The 14923-nt window shown below is 38.8% G+C and overlaps 1 protein-coding gene across 9 annotated transcripts in view; it reads left to right on the top strand.

Moving 5' to 3' along the window:
* Positions 1–14923, top strand: part of TENM3 (teneurin transmembrane protein 3) — a 323373-nt gene that overhangs the window by 217023 nt on the left and 91427 nt on the right. For all 9 annotated transcript variants that reach the window (XM_055714055.1, XM_027814146.2, XM_055714069.1 and 6 more), the window contains one exon: positions 8818–8940. In XM_055714055.1, coding sequence (XP_055570030.1) covers positions 8818–8940 — 123 coding nt within the window. The remainder of the gene's footprint in view (positions 1–8817; positions 8941–14923) is intronic.

The following is a 14923-nucleotide window of genomic DNA, read 5'->3' on the forward strand; positions in this document are numbered from 1 at the left end:
TAAACCTTGGTTTTTTGAACCAAGAATCTGCACAAGATTGCTTTTGCAGATACCTAATAGCTGACAAGTGTATATTGGAATTGTTGAGGTAAGGTAGAGTTGTGTAAAAAAGCCTCTTTGATGGTGAACTCGCTGTGTCCGTTGTATTTTTAAATATGGATATTCTGGTTTTAAATACAGATTGACGTGGAAATTCTTTGGGTTTGCAAGGTGATCTGCATGTTGTGGTTTGTTTATGCATCCACATAATTGCACAGTTCAGGTAGGTGAGTGGTAATTATCATGGATAGATCTAAATCACCATGAAGAAGTTTCGTAAAGAGGTTATAGGTTATTTTCTCTTGGCCCCAATCACGTCCCATTGATCTACAAGTGGACTGCTGTAATCATGGTATCATGAAGCCTAACAAACAGTAAAGGATTAGAAAACCTATATATTGACTTGCACGTTCAATCAACTTGTATGTGATCTCAGCAGGAAATTCAAAACAAAAGCTAATTTATGGAAAAATATGTAGTTCTAATCACAGTTTAGCTCCATGGGGTTCCAAATAACACACTACAATCTCTACATGCAGATGCTTTCATCTTACATTCCAGATTTGGTGACATTCCAAAAGTTCTTATCAAACCTTATTATCATCTTTTATTAAAGCTTATTACATTTCTCCTTATTGCATGTTTGCTGTAATATTCTGTCATTCTTAATATGGAATAAAAAAGCTTTGATCTTTTTTCAGCCAGTCATGAGATGGAAATACGCAACACAAGTATTTCACTATATACTATAAAATCCCAGCTTGGTGTGTCCTTTGAACATCACATTAATTGGCCCCTGTTTCTTTTTCCTTTGGTTCTTAAATCTTTTCATCAAACTTCTCCATGCCATCAACATGCAAATAGGTTATGCATGATCATATAGTGCCATTCCATTATTATTATATCCCTCAAGAGATTTGTGAGCTTTTGTTGGGTTTGGGGTTTTTATTTGTAATGAATAAGGCTTTTGAACTGTAAAAATGGTTGGACCCATTCATTGATGCCCTTGCCTAAGAAAGATGTTTCCAATGAATTTTGAGACATTACATCGCCATTGCTTTTTTTAACGCTCCCGTTTTATGAAGGCTGAGATCTAAAGGATGTCGCCCTGAGCAAGACTTCTGTTGGAGTTGTAGAAAAAAAACTAAAATAGATAAGCATAAACCTGAGTCTCAGCTGTTTTCCAGAAGGCGAGTTTAAGGGAGGAGAGGGAAGGAGTTAAAGATTGAGAAGGAAGAGAGTAAAGAAATGCCCGAAGGAATACAGAGAAGTAATTATCCTGCAGTCTCAACCCAGTCTCGAAAAGCGTAAATCAGGGAATTTTTTTTCTCCCCCACAGTAGTTGACAGCAAAATCATTGATTTTGACTTTATTAGATAGAAACCCAAAATTTATGGAATGTTTTTCATGTCTTCGTATGAACTAAAAGAGACAAAACATCCCTTGTCTCAAAGGAGTCAGCAATCTAATATGCACTTCCCCAGAATTTCTGTACCTGTAATGATTTTTCACCATCTTGTTAACTGTGAACAACATTTTCTGAAAAAAAAAAAGCTATGTTCAGGAGAAAGCCCAGGATAATACTAAAGACTGTTCAGGTAATACTGAAGACTGTTATACAAGGGGAATGTTGGATGATCATCAAAATAAATGGACAAATCTGAAACAAGACATAACAGATACATCTTATTTAAATAAGAGGCTAGTGAATAATGATCTTTGTTTCTGTTTTAAGAAATCTGGATTCTCCCTTAAGCTTTGAATGTGTCTCACATAATGGTGTTGACAGAATCAGACCGTTGTTATATAAAAGTCCCTGCCTTGACAACTAAAATGATGTATCTAGCAATACAAGTTTTCAGAGGAATAAACGTTCCATTTTTGGGTGACTGTAGTAAAAATAGTAACACTGAGACTACCACATACCTTTCTTACAGTGCAAATGCAGCATAATTTAAAATGGCTTATAATCATCTTTGGTTAGTGGTCAAAGAAAGTAAATTTAGCCTTAGTGGATAGCTGATATATCTTTGTTGCTGTATTTTTCTAGGCAATTTTTTGTGATGTGTTTTGCAAATTCTTTCTTAAAGGGTTCCAAGTGAAAATGAAGGCTAGAGTATAAAGGTTGGATGTTTTTGCAGGTGAAACAGTAAAATCAATGGACCCATTCAGCAGTTCAGGCTAAAAGAAAAGAGACCATACTTTTTCAGTTACTGTATTGATCTGGATAGGTATCGCTAAATTTTTCATATAATGCTATACTGAAATGTCTTACATTCAGCATACAGGTCCAGAAACTTTTATATGATGCTCCTGGTGGCTAACATTTTGAAGGTGCTCAAAAGCATGTGCTTTAAAATTATTTTAAATTTAGAATTAACAGGCTTTTTGTTGGTTTGAGAAAAACAGTAATAAAGAACTTGTCTTTGTAACTTTTAATTCACTTTATTTAAAATTTTAATTAACTCTTTTTAATTCACTATTTGATCTGCAGCAACATCCAAGGCATCCTATTATCTTAGAAAAAAGCAAATGAATGCAAATCACTGACAGTTGATTTGCACATCTTCTGGTCCACTCCAGGTCCTTCAGAATAAAATAGGTTTAGATTCTAATTATAGCTGCAAGAAAAATATACGGGAGATAATTTTGAAAACCACTTCAATGTTCAAATACTTCATTTGAAAATGTATTGCCAACAGGGAGATGAACTAGAAGATAATCCTTCAACAAGATTGAGCAATAATTGCAATTTGCTTAGTTTAAATTATAATCTTTTTGCATTGCTTTAAATATAAATTATATTCACTTTTCCTTATGTGCTAGTGTGCATATATATTATTCTATTAATTCAAGGGAAGCAATTTTGTAAATCGTGGTTTGAAAGCACCAGCACCCAAAAATACGTAGTAGTAACAGTCCTGGAAGGTGAGTGCAATATTTTAGCAAGAAGCTCCTCTTCAAGCACAGCTTCCTAAATAAGACTTGATTACCATACTTTGTAAAACACACGGGGGAAAGGAAGGAGGGTCGCCAACATCATTCGGTTCCTTTTGCCAACTCTCCCCACAGTGTCGATTTCTTTATGTTTATAGAGTGTATACCATAGGGCTTATCTCCAGAGGTCTTGGGGAGATGCTTGCTGCTTAGAGATAGCCAGTGTTTCTTCTTTCCGCTGTCTAGTGTTAATTTTTGATCTGTCGTTATTCTGAGATGAGCTGGAGGAAACACTGGAAGTCCATTTCCCAATTCAGGCAACCCTGTTTCTGCTTCTTTCTACTTCAGAGAATCCTCCTATCTGTAAATTCTTGTTCCCCAGAAATGCACTGTGTGACCTGCAGAATTTCGCTGCAAAAAAAAACCAAGTTTACAACATTCAGAATGGAAGCTATGGAATTACTGGCACTTCTGACCAGTACGTCATAGACTTCAGACTCAAACTTTGGTCACCTCTCCAGTTACTGTAGGGCTAATTCCATGAATAAAGCCTCCGCTTATAGGCATTATGGTTTTGCTTGCTCCTCCTTATCACCTGCCTCTTAAATACTTTCACTTGCACAGCTCATAGGGTGTTTGCTGTGCCCTTTGTTTTCCATATGAGGCTATTTGTCGCTTACAGTACTTCAAGAAAAGATGTGGTTGGTCCTGGTGAGTTACAATAAAGACGCCCTCTAATTTTGACCAGAATAATAAATAAGTTTCTCTGGTTTTTACTGCATATTACTACTCTTTCTTACAAAGAAAAAAATACTCTTTCTTTCAGATAGCAGTTATAGATCCCACCCAGCACTGTGTGTATATTCACACCTGTGTCCAAACTTTGTTTTCTGTTCAGAGCTATGTCCTGGATACTGGAGGATGTTAACACCTGTGTAATTTATTTATCAACTAGCTGTCCCTATCCTCTTACCATTTAAGTGTATGAGGAGGGGGGGGGGGTGGAATCAGACAAGCCCAGATTTTGCTAAATGGAGGTAGAGCTACATAAATTGCTTTTCTGTTACAGTTCTTTTTTGTGCCTCTTTGCAGAGAGCGAGCTTTGAGCTAGCAAGCAAGGCAAAAGGAAAGCACTTCCCAGTCGAATGCAGCAGCGGGTAGTTGTCAGCTCTCACAGTCCTAGTCCTGCCACATAGTTACATAAAATTATCCCTCTGTCTTACTACCTGCTAATAAAGGGACTAATTTCTTTTGGGCTTGCTGAAGGAAATCTCAAGGAGAGTTTTGAAGTGATAATACAGTGTGGTTTGCTCAACAAGAAGTTCCTTGTAAAGAGAATGCATAAAGCATAGCAATACTAGGTTGCAAGACAAATGGGCTGGTAACATGAGAAGAATGAAAGGGCCTGATAGCAGCAACTTCTTCCCGAAGCAGATTATTGTAACATGGTTTACACAGTGTAAACTAGTCATAATAGTCTTTCCAAATATTTGCTGTGAAATGTATTCTTAGTTGCTATTTTAATTCTTAAGTGGAAATGAAGGCCTTGTAGACAGATTACAAGCCAAAATACCTAGACCTCAATTACACAGTGAAAGGTGAGATCAACCAAGCTTGAAAAAGCAGTTTAAGGTGGTTCAGAAACCCTTCAGTGAACTGTGTGGTGAGAGATGGTAGGATTACCTGATAGCTTGTAACAAATGATGGCTTTTTTGTGTTCACATCAGTGCTACCGTGGGTATAAATGCACTCCTTTAATCTGAGCCCTGAATCTTTTTAATATCCCAGTCCATTTGGTGTGTTCTACTTTGCAGAAATACAAAGCGGAGGTAAAAGCCCAACTGTTGGTTTAGTCACTGCTTGTATGTTTGGGATTTGTCCTGTAGAATTCAGCTATACCGACCAGCACCACCCAGACACTGGTGCTGCGCTCATGCCAAAAGCAGCGCAGATTCTTGAGGACTTTATCCTCTCTGATGCCTCTCCTTCCCACTCTGTTAGAGGGAATGGAGTCCTCACAATTTCAACTATCACTGCACCCTAAAGGCTGGCCATAATGCCGATAATTTGTCCAGCAGATGTACAGATGCCGTCTTAAACACCTCTGTCAGTCCCAAAGTAAAATGCTATCATAACTGCAGCAGGTGAAGATCTGTTGGTAGCTAGAGATTCCTTTGCAGAATAGAGATGGGGACTGAAACAGCAGAATAGGCAGAGACCATTGTCTGTTTCTCTGCGTGAAGTCGTTCTGTTCGTGATGGGAGCAATCATCCCAGTCTTGATACAAGTATAAGGAAGCTTTCATTAAGGTTTGTGGGCACGTTTGGAATTGTGACAACCCATCTTTTCTCCTGTTCCCTGAGGGTTCATCCATGCTTGCAGCCATGGGTTGTTTGGATGGAGTTGTTGTGGTCTATAACCACAGCCATCAAAAGCTGCGTGCTTTCTGGTTAGAGGCATCTGGCATTCTCAGGCAAGTCCTTCCTGCCATCAAAGACGTGCCAGTACTAGAAGTTGTTCCAGCGTTAACAACCTCATAGATTTGGCAGACTCAGAACTAGTTACTCTAGGAAGGGTCTCTTCCCTTCATTGTCAGTGTCTAACACCAAATAAATGCCAAATTGAATGGCAATAAACCAGACCTGACGGGCAATATCTAATACAAAAATCAAGACCTGCTTTACATTAGATTTGGGACTAAAAATAGCAGCTGGGAATAGAAAAATATATTTTGCTTTATATGGTTTTGCTTTAATTTTGCTTCATATATCAAATTCTTTATAGAAAGAAGCAAACCTATCATTTCTCTGAACATAATAGAAACAGAAAAGGGGATTGAACTCTGACATCCCCGTCCCAAAGGTGGGAGGAAGTGTTCATTCTTCTCTAGACCCAAGGAAATCAAACAAACAAACAAAACCCTGCAGTCTGCCTGCATCATTGCCCCTCTGGAAATTCAGAACTAGTTCATAACATCTGACCTGAAGGTGTCAGACCCCCTGCCGTGGTGTGTTCTCGGTGTGCCGTTACCAGTACCAGGTGCTGCATATCAGACTCATGGGGGCATGGAGAATTTTCAGCAGGTGCCTCACTGTCCGCTGATAAGGGCTTGAAGTCTGCTTTTATATAGATGGCTGGCTGAGATAAGACCAATCTTAATCAACAAAATAGTACCTGAATTTGTCTTAACGAGTCAATTTACCCATGTTCTTAACGTTCCCCATCTCTAAAGAAATTGTCTCATATTTCAATCCTGTAGCAAGAAGCCTAATTCTTTCATGTTGTTCTCATACGTTTATACTGAAAGGACAATTCTCTAAATTCCATAGTGCTGTCTCAGAGAGATTACATAGTCGAATTATTTAGTGTGTTATTACACACTGGAAGTTTTTGGTTGCCATTGGAGTTGTCAAGCAACATTTCTGGTCTGCTTCAAAAGCATTCCAGTATTCACAATCTGTGAAACAGCTGCATGTATCCATCTGTTCATTTTTATTAGACGTTGTTTACTGAACTTGGTGCTAGTTCAGTGTCAAAGTTGAGAGAGCAGTAGTATTTTTGAGGGATACAACTATTACCAGCTTTGACAGTGAACTACAGTGGGACTCAAATCAGTACAAACACAAAGAAAAGGTAATTGTCACTTACCTTGTAGTAACTATGGTTCTTTGAAATGTAATCAATATACATCCCACAGTCCTTACCTCTGAAGACTTCAAATTCCAACTGTTTTGAATTATGAAGGAATGGCTAGAAGGTCATGTCACTGCTTCCCCTTCTGATCTCCCAGTGGAGCGTGAAGAGGCACAGGGCATGTACATAGCACTAGCAGACAGAGCTGTTAATGATGTTCTAAGCTCGTGTGTTTGGAAGGAATATACTTCTGGAGTTACAAAATTAATGTCACTTTCTTTTTTTTCCTCCTGAAGAGTATTAAAAGTGATAAGAAGCCAGCAAAGTTAGGAGAGGTGATTTAGACCTCCAGACTGAAGACAAGAAATGTACTGGATTGGAATCATGAAATATTTAGCTATTTTCAGTCTTTCATTGCTGCCAGTGGAGTGGACTAGAATAACAGATAGTAAGAGTTTGACCCTAGGGATTTTGATGAAATATGTTAAAAAAGATATAATCATCAGATGATTAATACATAAATAAGAATTTCAGCTGAGGTAGGGCCAAAATAATAATGGCTAATTCTAGTGATGTGCCAAAAATGGTGGTGGTCGGATTTACGGTTTAACAAGAGATGAGAGGGGGGGAAAAGAAATAAGGTTTTAGGGTCAAGGAATGTTCTACATTATCAGGCTTTGACAGGCAATTTAAGGTCTGGGAAAGAAGAGTAATAGTGGAGTCAGAGACTTGGAACAAAGATAATATGTCATCTATAGTGAGGATTTCAGTCTTTGAAGCATTCAGTGATAGGTCTTCGGTTGCATTCTGGTTCTTTGTTTTGTTGAGGGTAAAGGGGAGAGTTTAAGTCAAAGACCTGGCAGAGAAAGCCTTAATTCTGCATTGTTTGCTGTCTGCCTGACTAAACTTCCACTGATGCCTGTTTGTCTTAAGTAAGGGCTGCCACAGTCATAGAATCATTTGAAAGATCAGAGATGAAACCAAAAGGGATGAAGAATTGTTTGTCATTTGGGTAGAAGGAATGAATAAATTGGTAACATTGATTATAGCAGTAATCTGTTTCAGAGACAGAATTAGCAACAAGATAGAATGAATTATCTTCCTTCTGTTTTGCCCTAATAGTTAAATGCATTATTACAGGGTTTTTTCTAGTGTATTTTTATTCCCCAGTAGCACTGAAAGACTGCTTTAGCTTTGGAGATAACTGCTGTAGTGAAATGAGCAAACCCATGTTACACCAAACTAGAGCAATTACGGTAAAATTAATTTTGTGGTATCATAGAGTCATTGGAAGAGAAGGAAATACACCACAGATAGCAAGAAACTGCGTAAGTTATGTGTGTCATAGCACAGCATTAAGGTGACTTTTTTTCCTCCATATTTTTGCTCTAAAAGTTCAAACAGGGGGTTCGTTCATTCATTTCTGGTGATAGCAAGGTTCCTTACGTCGTTCTCCCTAACACCTTCGAAGGTTGACCCTGTCTTTTCATACTTAGCTTAGCTGAACTTGGAACATGGTATCACCTTTCTCGTAAACGTGCTTGCGCAGGATGCAGTGGTTCAGAAACGGAGCTTGTGCATTGTCAGTATCAGAGCAGGGTGCCCCAGCATCTCTAGCTCTGCTGATGGTCTTGGCCTCGTTCCGTAGGCTACCGTTGGGCATGGCCATGTAAAGGGAGGTTGTGCAGTGTGTTGGTGGCAGCATGGAAAGGAGTGTTCGTGTCTTGGATCAGCCCTGCAACGCCCACAGCACCCTCCTTCCTCTCCTCTTGCATTGTTTCTTTTCTCTTTCTGGCTAACCAGCATAGATCCATCTGCTGGTGAAATCGTTTATTTTAATATGTCGTTTAGGAGCTCATTTAAATGATTTGTCTCTTCAGAAGGACCAAGAATGAAAAAAAAGAGACAAGGGCATAATTACTGCCTATCCTTTTGAACATTGATTTGGGACCGGTAAAAGACTCAAAGTGAAACTGGTGAGCTTTCTGTCAACTCCGTTCACCGAAAGCACTGTATCATTAAAGGACAGTGGTAGTAATTGCTTAGTGCCATTGCTAAGTTGAACTATTAGTCTGTGAATGCTTGTTCCTGTAATTTAATTTTTTAATGTATGAGTTGCTATTCCACTGCAAAGCATGGAAAGCCATTATTTGTGCAATTTGTCATTGTGGTTAAGAGCATAAAATAACCTGTATCCTTTACCACCAGCAATGCATCTGTTTGGCCTCAACTGGCAGTTGCAGCAAACTGAAAATGATACATTTGAGAATGGAAAAGTGAATTCCGATACTGTGCCAACACATCCTGTAACAGTACCTGCCGGAGAAAACGGTAAGTGAAATAGGCACCAATTTCTCTCCTTCTGTAATGATGAATTCTGAATGAATCCTCCTCAGTAACGATTGTTGTGGAGTCCTCAGAGGTAGCAGGATGGTACTGAGGCTGGCTGGGACCATCCTGCCTGAGGGGCTGGGGTGGCTGTGGGAACGTACTGTGGGAATGGCCTCAATAAAGCCAGGAAGCCCCAGGTGACAGAACACACTCCTTCGTAAGGGAGACCCGATACCAAGATTCAGTCTTCAGGAGTCCCAGTGAGCTCTGGGTGCTTTTCAGGCAAAAGCCTTGTCTGTGGCCGGGGCGACATAATCTCCTTTTCTGAAGAGCTGGCACCAGAACAGGCACTTCGGGGAGGTTTTGCATATTTTCGAAGCTTCTCTCTTAGCTGTGTTTAGAAGCCAACTCATGATCAAGGAGCTTCCTATGGCATGATGACCTCACTGTGGAATGGCTTGTGGTTTTTTCTACAGATTATGATCTCTTTTGTTTTTAATTCCTCTCTGAAATTTAATAGGTCATGTATAATATGTTCATTTGTTTTCTGAAAGTCTGTAGCACGTAATGTTGACTCTGAATCATCCAACCAACATATTAGAGTAAAAAAACCCCACAAACAAAACAAAACAAAACTTTATTAATTTTGTTGTAGGAGTTTTTAAAATACAAACCACATAAAGGGATTATTTTTTATCGACCTTTTTCCATGTTGCCCTTTAAGATTCTCAAAACATTTAAGAGCCTGTGCACTTTTGGCTAACACAGGCTTTAAAATCAATAGGTTTTGAATGGAAAACTTGATTTAAATGGTAGATGAATGCGGTGTTTGCTTCATTACACAAAAATCCATTTTCCCTTTCACAAGGTAGAGCTGACCTCCTTACCACTGAGGAGGAGGAAGCCTCTGCCAGCAGCTGACATCTTGAAAATTTGTCAAGGTATCACAGCTCCAAGTTAGAGAAGAGATACAGCTCAGTTCTTTCTTCTTGTCATCTTTGTAAGCATATGAAACTTCTCCAACAGGACTTTTTTCATTTCCTTTAGCCTACTGCCTTTTCCTTGCACTTAGATATTCATTATCTCTTTCTGTGTTCTTAATTGTTTTGAATGAATAGCAGAAAGCTGCTGTATAGTTAATGAATATTGATGCTGCAGTGACAGCCCATCATCCCACTGTCTTCTGCCCTCAGCAGCCAATATACTTTCTTCTATAGACACAAGCTTTTGTAAATATTTTATATTGTTTTTTCCCTTGGTAATTTTTAAATTTTTTTTTTACAAATTTAAACCCGTTATACTTCGCCACAAAAATTAAAGGAAATAGCAAGTATATCAAATTCCATTTTTCCTTCCTTACGACACTAAATGCTGTACAAGAGAACAGGGTTAATTTCATCCGCTGTTAAAATGCTGTCCTCTGCGGAATATGGTAAGTGGTGATTTATCAGCGTACATCAATACTAAACAACAGACAGACCAGAGAATATACATTTTAAACCACAAAAGGAAGGTTCATCAGATGGGAAAGTGTCATGACTAGATGTGAGTTTTAAGGAAGGGGGCCCTGGGCTATAATACTAGTTACTGAAAACTGTAAGGAAGAATCAATAATGCCTAGATTTGGGTACTTTTGACAGCTGAAAAACTTTCAGTACTGCCCCTTTTTAGCCCCCTGGTAATATCCTGATACTCTGATTTAGATGGGAGAAATTCCCAGTGTTGTATGGATCAGGCATTTTCATTGACTCTCTCTCATCTGAGCGGTATAATCTTGCGCCTGCTTCAGTCAGGAAATCATAGCCGTGCCCTGGACCGCAGGTATTCCTTCAGAGTTACGAGTAGAATTCATTCAGAAGTGCAGGTACTTTGTGTGATGATTAGCAAAGCTTCATCTTGAAAATGCATCCTTATGACCACTGAAGAGAATTCAGCTGTGGTTTACCTAGAAATAACTAGTCATAAATCAACAGTAAAAGCATGTTAAATCATCCTTAAATGCAAATCATTTGTTAAGTGAAGCTCAAATTTCTGAACAAGCTTTTTCCGGAGTGGTTTTTTTGTTTGTTTCTTTTGTGGATTTTTTTCCCCCTCCCCCAGTCTTTCTGTATGAACAGCAAACCGCTGGCAACATATCACCCATTATCTAGACAGGTGCAATTCAGGGCTGCATAAGGTGGCATAGGGACGTGTGTTCTCGATGGATATGATGAATTTTATAGGCCATTTCAGTTTAGGTTCTCCAAAGTCATTTGTAAGCCATGCTTAATTAAATACAAGCATCTACTTGAGGTGCATCAGCGCTTTATCTGTTTTTATAATTACATGATAGAAATGAAAGGTTAAAAAACAGAGCTTGTTTAACCAACGTGTTTTAGCACTTGGTTGCATATTACATGTTGCTGGCTTTATTTTATGTCATATAAAATCTGTGTGCAGTTCAGAAAGCCCTTATAAGAATATATGTTTAATTGCAGAGTTTTAAAAAATACAAGAGAGGAAAAAAGTGAATGGGGAAAGGGGCATTTCTTTTGGTTTACGTAGATGTACTTTTTGAGATTGTACTCATTTAAATATATTATGCTTGCTTTAACTGGTATGTTGAGCTTTTTTGTTTTGTTTACAGTACCATGTTAATTAAAGATACAGTAACTTCTTAATTAGATGTTACGTTGAGGCTTTTTTCTAAAAATACGTTTTTAAGAGGGTTTTTATTTCGTTTCTGGAAACCGTTGTTGCAGAAAGATATATAGCAGATGTCTCACAGGAAAAGATCGTGAATACAAAGTTATGCAATGGAATGGGAGAACACGCTATTGACTGTAAATCCAGCCTTGCAACCTAATACTCTAATTAGCACTGCCTTTGAAAGATGGAAAATGATACGTGTGACACTATGCAGCAATTGTTGTTGAGCATTTTTGTGGTTTGGTTGTGCATTCATTTTTATTCTGCATTACTGATAGTTATTCACAGTGTATCTTGTGGTTTCATCTATAGAATGTTTGCAAATAAGGGAAGGGAATTTGTCTTCATGTCGTTTTAGTGATACTTGTGAATTTTTCGCGTAGAATAAGTATTGCTTATTGCTTTCAATACTTCTTTAGCTCAGGATTTTGTCCACTCTAAACTCAGACAGTTGAAATACAATTTACCAATAACAAATATAACAAATATTTTATCTCTTAATTACCCATAATGCATTGGATTGTGGATATCACAAATGCATGATTGTATATATTAGATGGGAAGTGATACAGCAAAATCATGACTTTTGTAAATCAAATTATAGTGTATCTACCCATATAAGTACAAATCAAGATACAAATGTTATTTACCTATAAGTATTTATGTGTTATTTGTATTATTGTCTTTTGGGGAGGGTCTGTGAAAGAAGAAATTTTGGGGGTAGAGAGGAAGTATAGTGAAGGAGAATATATTCAAGAGGCTAGGTATTTTGAAGTTTTGTTTCTTCTTTGGACTATTAATGTCATTATGGAATTCTGTGAATGAATGTGACGTTTCATATTTTGATTTAAAGCTGTGTATAAGAACTGTTACTGCTTAGAAAGTGAAAAACAAATGATGACACTACTAAGATTTTTCGTACGCCTGTTGAGATAGCACAGAGAACAAAGAATAGTTAACACACTATCATTAGAAGGGCAAACAGCTGGTGATAATTTTGAGAGAGGTGGTGTGGCAAAAGATAATTTTGAGAGAGGTGGTGGGCATATGGCTACAGGGTAAAACTACCTCTGTTTTGGCGAAGAAAATGGGAGTCCTTAGGATCATTATCAGCTAAGGATAAGTGTTGAAACCCAGTAACAGGCATTTCTGGCAAGCTGGTCAAAATGTTCTGTAAAGGCCACCTGCTCAGGCTGTCTAGTTCATCTTTTCCGTAATAAGTGGTAGTTGTTTCTCATTTCAAATGTAGAAATAGAGGAAGCTGCAGATCAATACTGCAAACAAGTGTTTATTGTTCAGTGATTACCAGTCATCACTGTGTGTATTTATACAACACAACGTGCTGAAATTTGAAGGAAGTGGTAAGAAACAAATGCTTAAATGAACAGAAATAGCGATTACAGATCCATCTTCTGGAATAACACATGAATATTGTGAAAGGTTAAGTCCAAAATTAGAAAAGCATCAGACTCATCCTGAAAAGTGTGAAAAAAATGGTGTCTCCAAGATCAGATATTTCACTGTCTCTTCTCAGCAGAACACTGATCAATATGATGATGCTGTGAGAGAGACATTTTCAGTGACTGCAACACCATTGTGGCACAGCTCTGATGATGACGCAAGCCCCCACTCAAGGCCTCTCAGTAGTGCTTCTGTGCCTGTTTAATTCAGCAGCAGTCTCTGTTCATCTCCGCTGCACAAAAAGTGGCGCGGATCAATCAGTGACCTCACCTGGCATTTCAGATTTTAATCTGTTTTTTTAAGGTCTAAATGTTTGCAAAAAGGTTGTGTCACTTTGTTCCATCAAATGATGAATAATGTAGAATTTGAACATAATAGACAGGGCAGCGACAGAGCGTTGTCAGTTCTTCAGAACACTGGTACACAAACAAGGCAGCATCCCTTGAACATGCTTATCACTCTCAGATGGGTTTAGTTCTATCTTTATAATAGACTAGCTGCTGGAGAAAAAAAGTATAAATTGGTTTAAAACACAGCAGTCTGTAAGATTGTAACTACAGTTCCATTTTTCTTTATATTGCTTCACCCAAGGCTCACCTTGATGTGCCAGCTGCTTAAATGCAGCATACTCCAGAGTTGACATGTGTTGGTAAGCAAGTTCTTTGACAAATCTTTGCATCTTAGACTGGATTTGACAGCACTGATCCCATCAGATCAAAATAGGCTTTGACCGTGGTACCAGCTTCCAAGACTGCCTGTGTCTGGCTGCACAGCGTGGTCTTAGTGCCTGAATATCAGATCTGAATCGTTGGCCTCAAGCAAACTTGACTCAGACTCATGTAAACCATCCCAGGTCTTAAAGCTGGGTGGTGAATGTTTGGGCAAAGCACTTCTTTAGTGCATCGGTCTTAGTAGTTCTGTCTCCCACCAATGTGGCAGGTAGAAGATGCTACCACAACTGAACCAGAAGTTGTTTGCTTACAAGCTTTGCGAAAGGTTTGTAATCTTTGCTGGATTTAGTGTGTGCCTGTGTGGTATAACCAGGGGCAGTGTGGAGGTCGCAGAGCTGTCACAGACCTGTGCTGTCCATAGCATCCAGCCCAGAGCCTTGCAGCGTCAGCAGCTTGCCCTAGAGCAGTTTTACTCTTTGATTTACGTGAAGGTGCTTCACTAGGATGGCCCAGAGCCTTGCAGATTGAGTGGTACTGGCCTGTACTCCAGGTGCAGCACAGATTCAGTCTCTGGTGCCTGGAGTAACCCAGTTGAATAAAAGGTTTGTCGAGGGTATCTGAAGCGTATGACTTTATTTTCTTCTTTTTTAATGCCACAACCAGCAGTCCAGGTTTTTGGTGTTAGTATTTGACATGGTGTGTCTTTTGCATGTTAGCTGCTCTGCTTCTTCTGGGCATTTCCAAGCCATCATCACTGGCCTCTGATTACAAGACTAACTGGCAGTTAGACAAATGCTTTATAGAGAAAAGTCATTAATGCCCTTCCTTCAGTGCTGTGTTCTTATTCCTAGTAATTGGCCTGCAGGATAAAGACATATTGGTGATGCAGAAAATAGTGAAAGTACTAGACTTCGACATGCTATAATACATTTTATTCAGGAGACTGTGGATAAGGAGGTGGTAACGAGCTTGCAGCTGAGGCCAGGCAGTGCAGAGGATATAGGCATTATGGGGTGTGAAGGCATAAGGACATTGGCACAATGGAGCAGGAAACGTTGCCTTTTGAGGGGGGATGGGACAAAAATAAAAAATAGGAATCCAGAGCTGTAGATGTTGTTAGTATTGTGTAAATGCTCTGATGTTTTATGTCGGAAAGACTGTAG

Source organism: Falco cherrug, chromosome 1 (genome assembly GCF_023634085.1).
Source record: "Falco cherrug isolate bFalChe1 chromosome 1, bFalChe1.pri, whole genome shotgun sequence".
In the NCBI taxonomy this organism is placed as follows: domain Eukaryota; kingdom Metazoa; phylum Chordata; class Aves; order Falconiformes; family Falconidae; genus Falco; species Falco cherrug.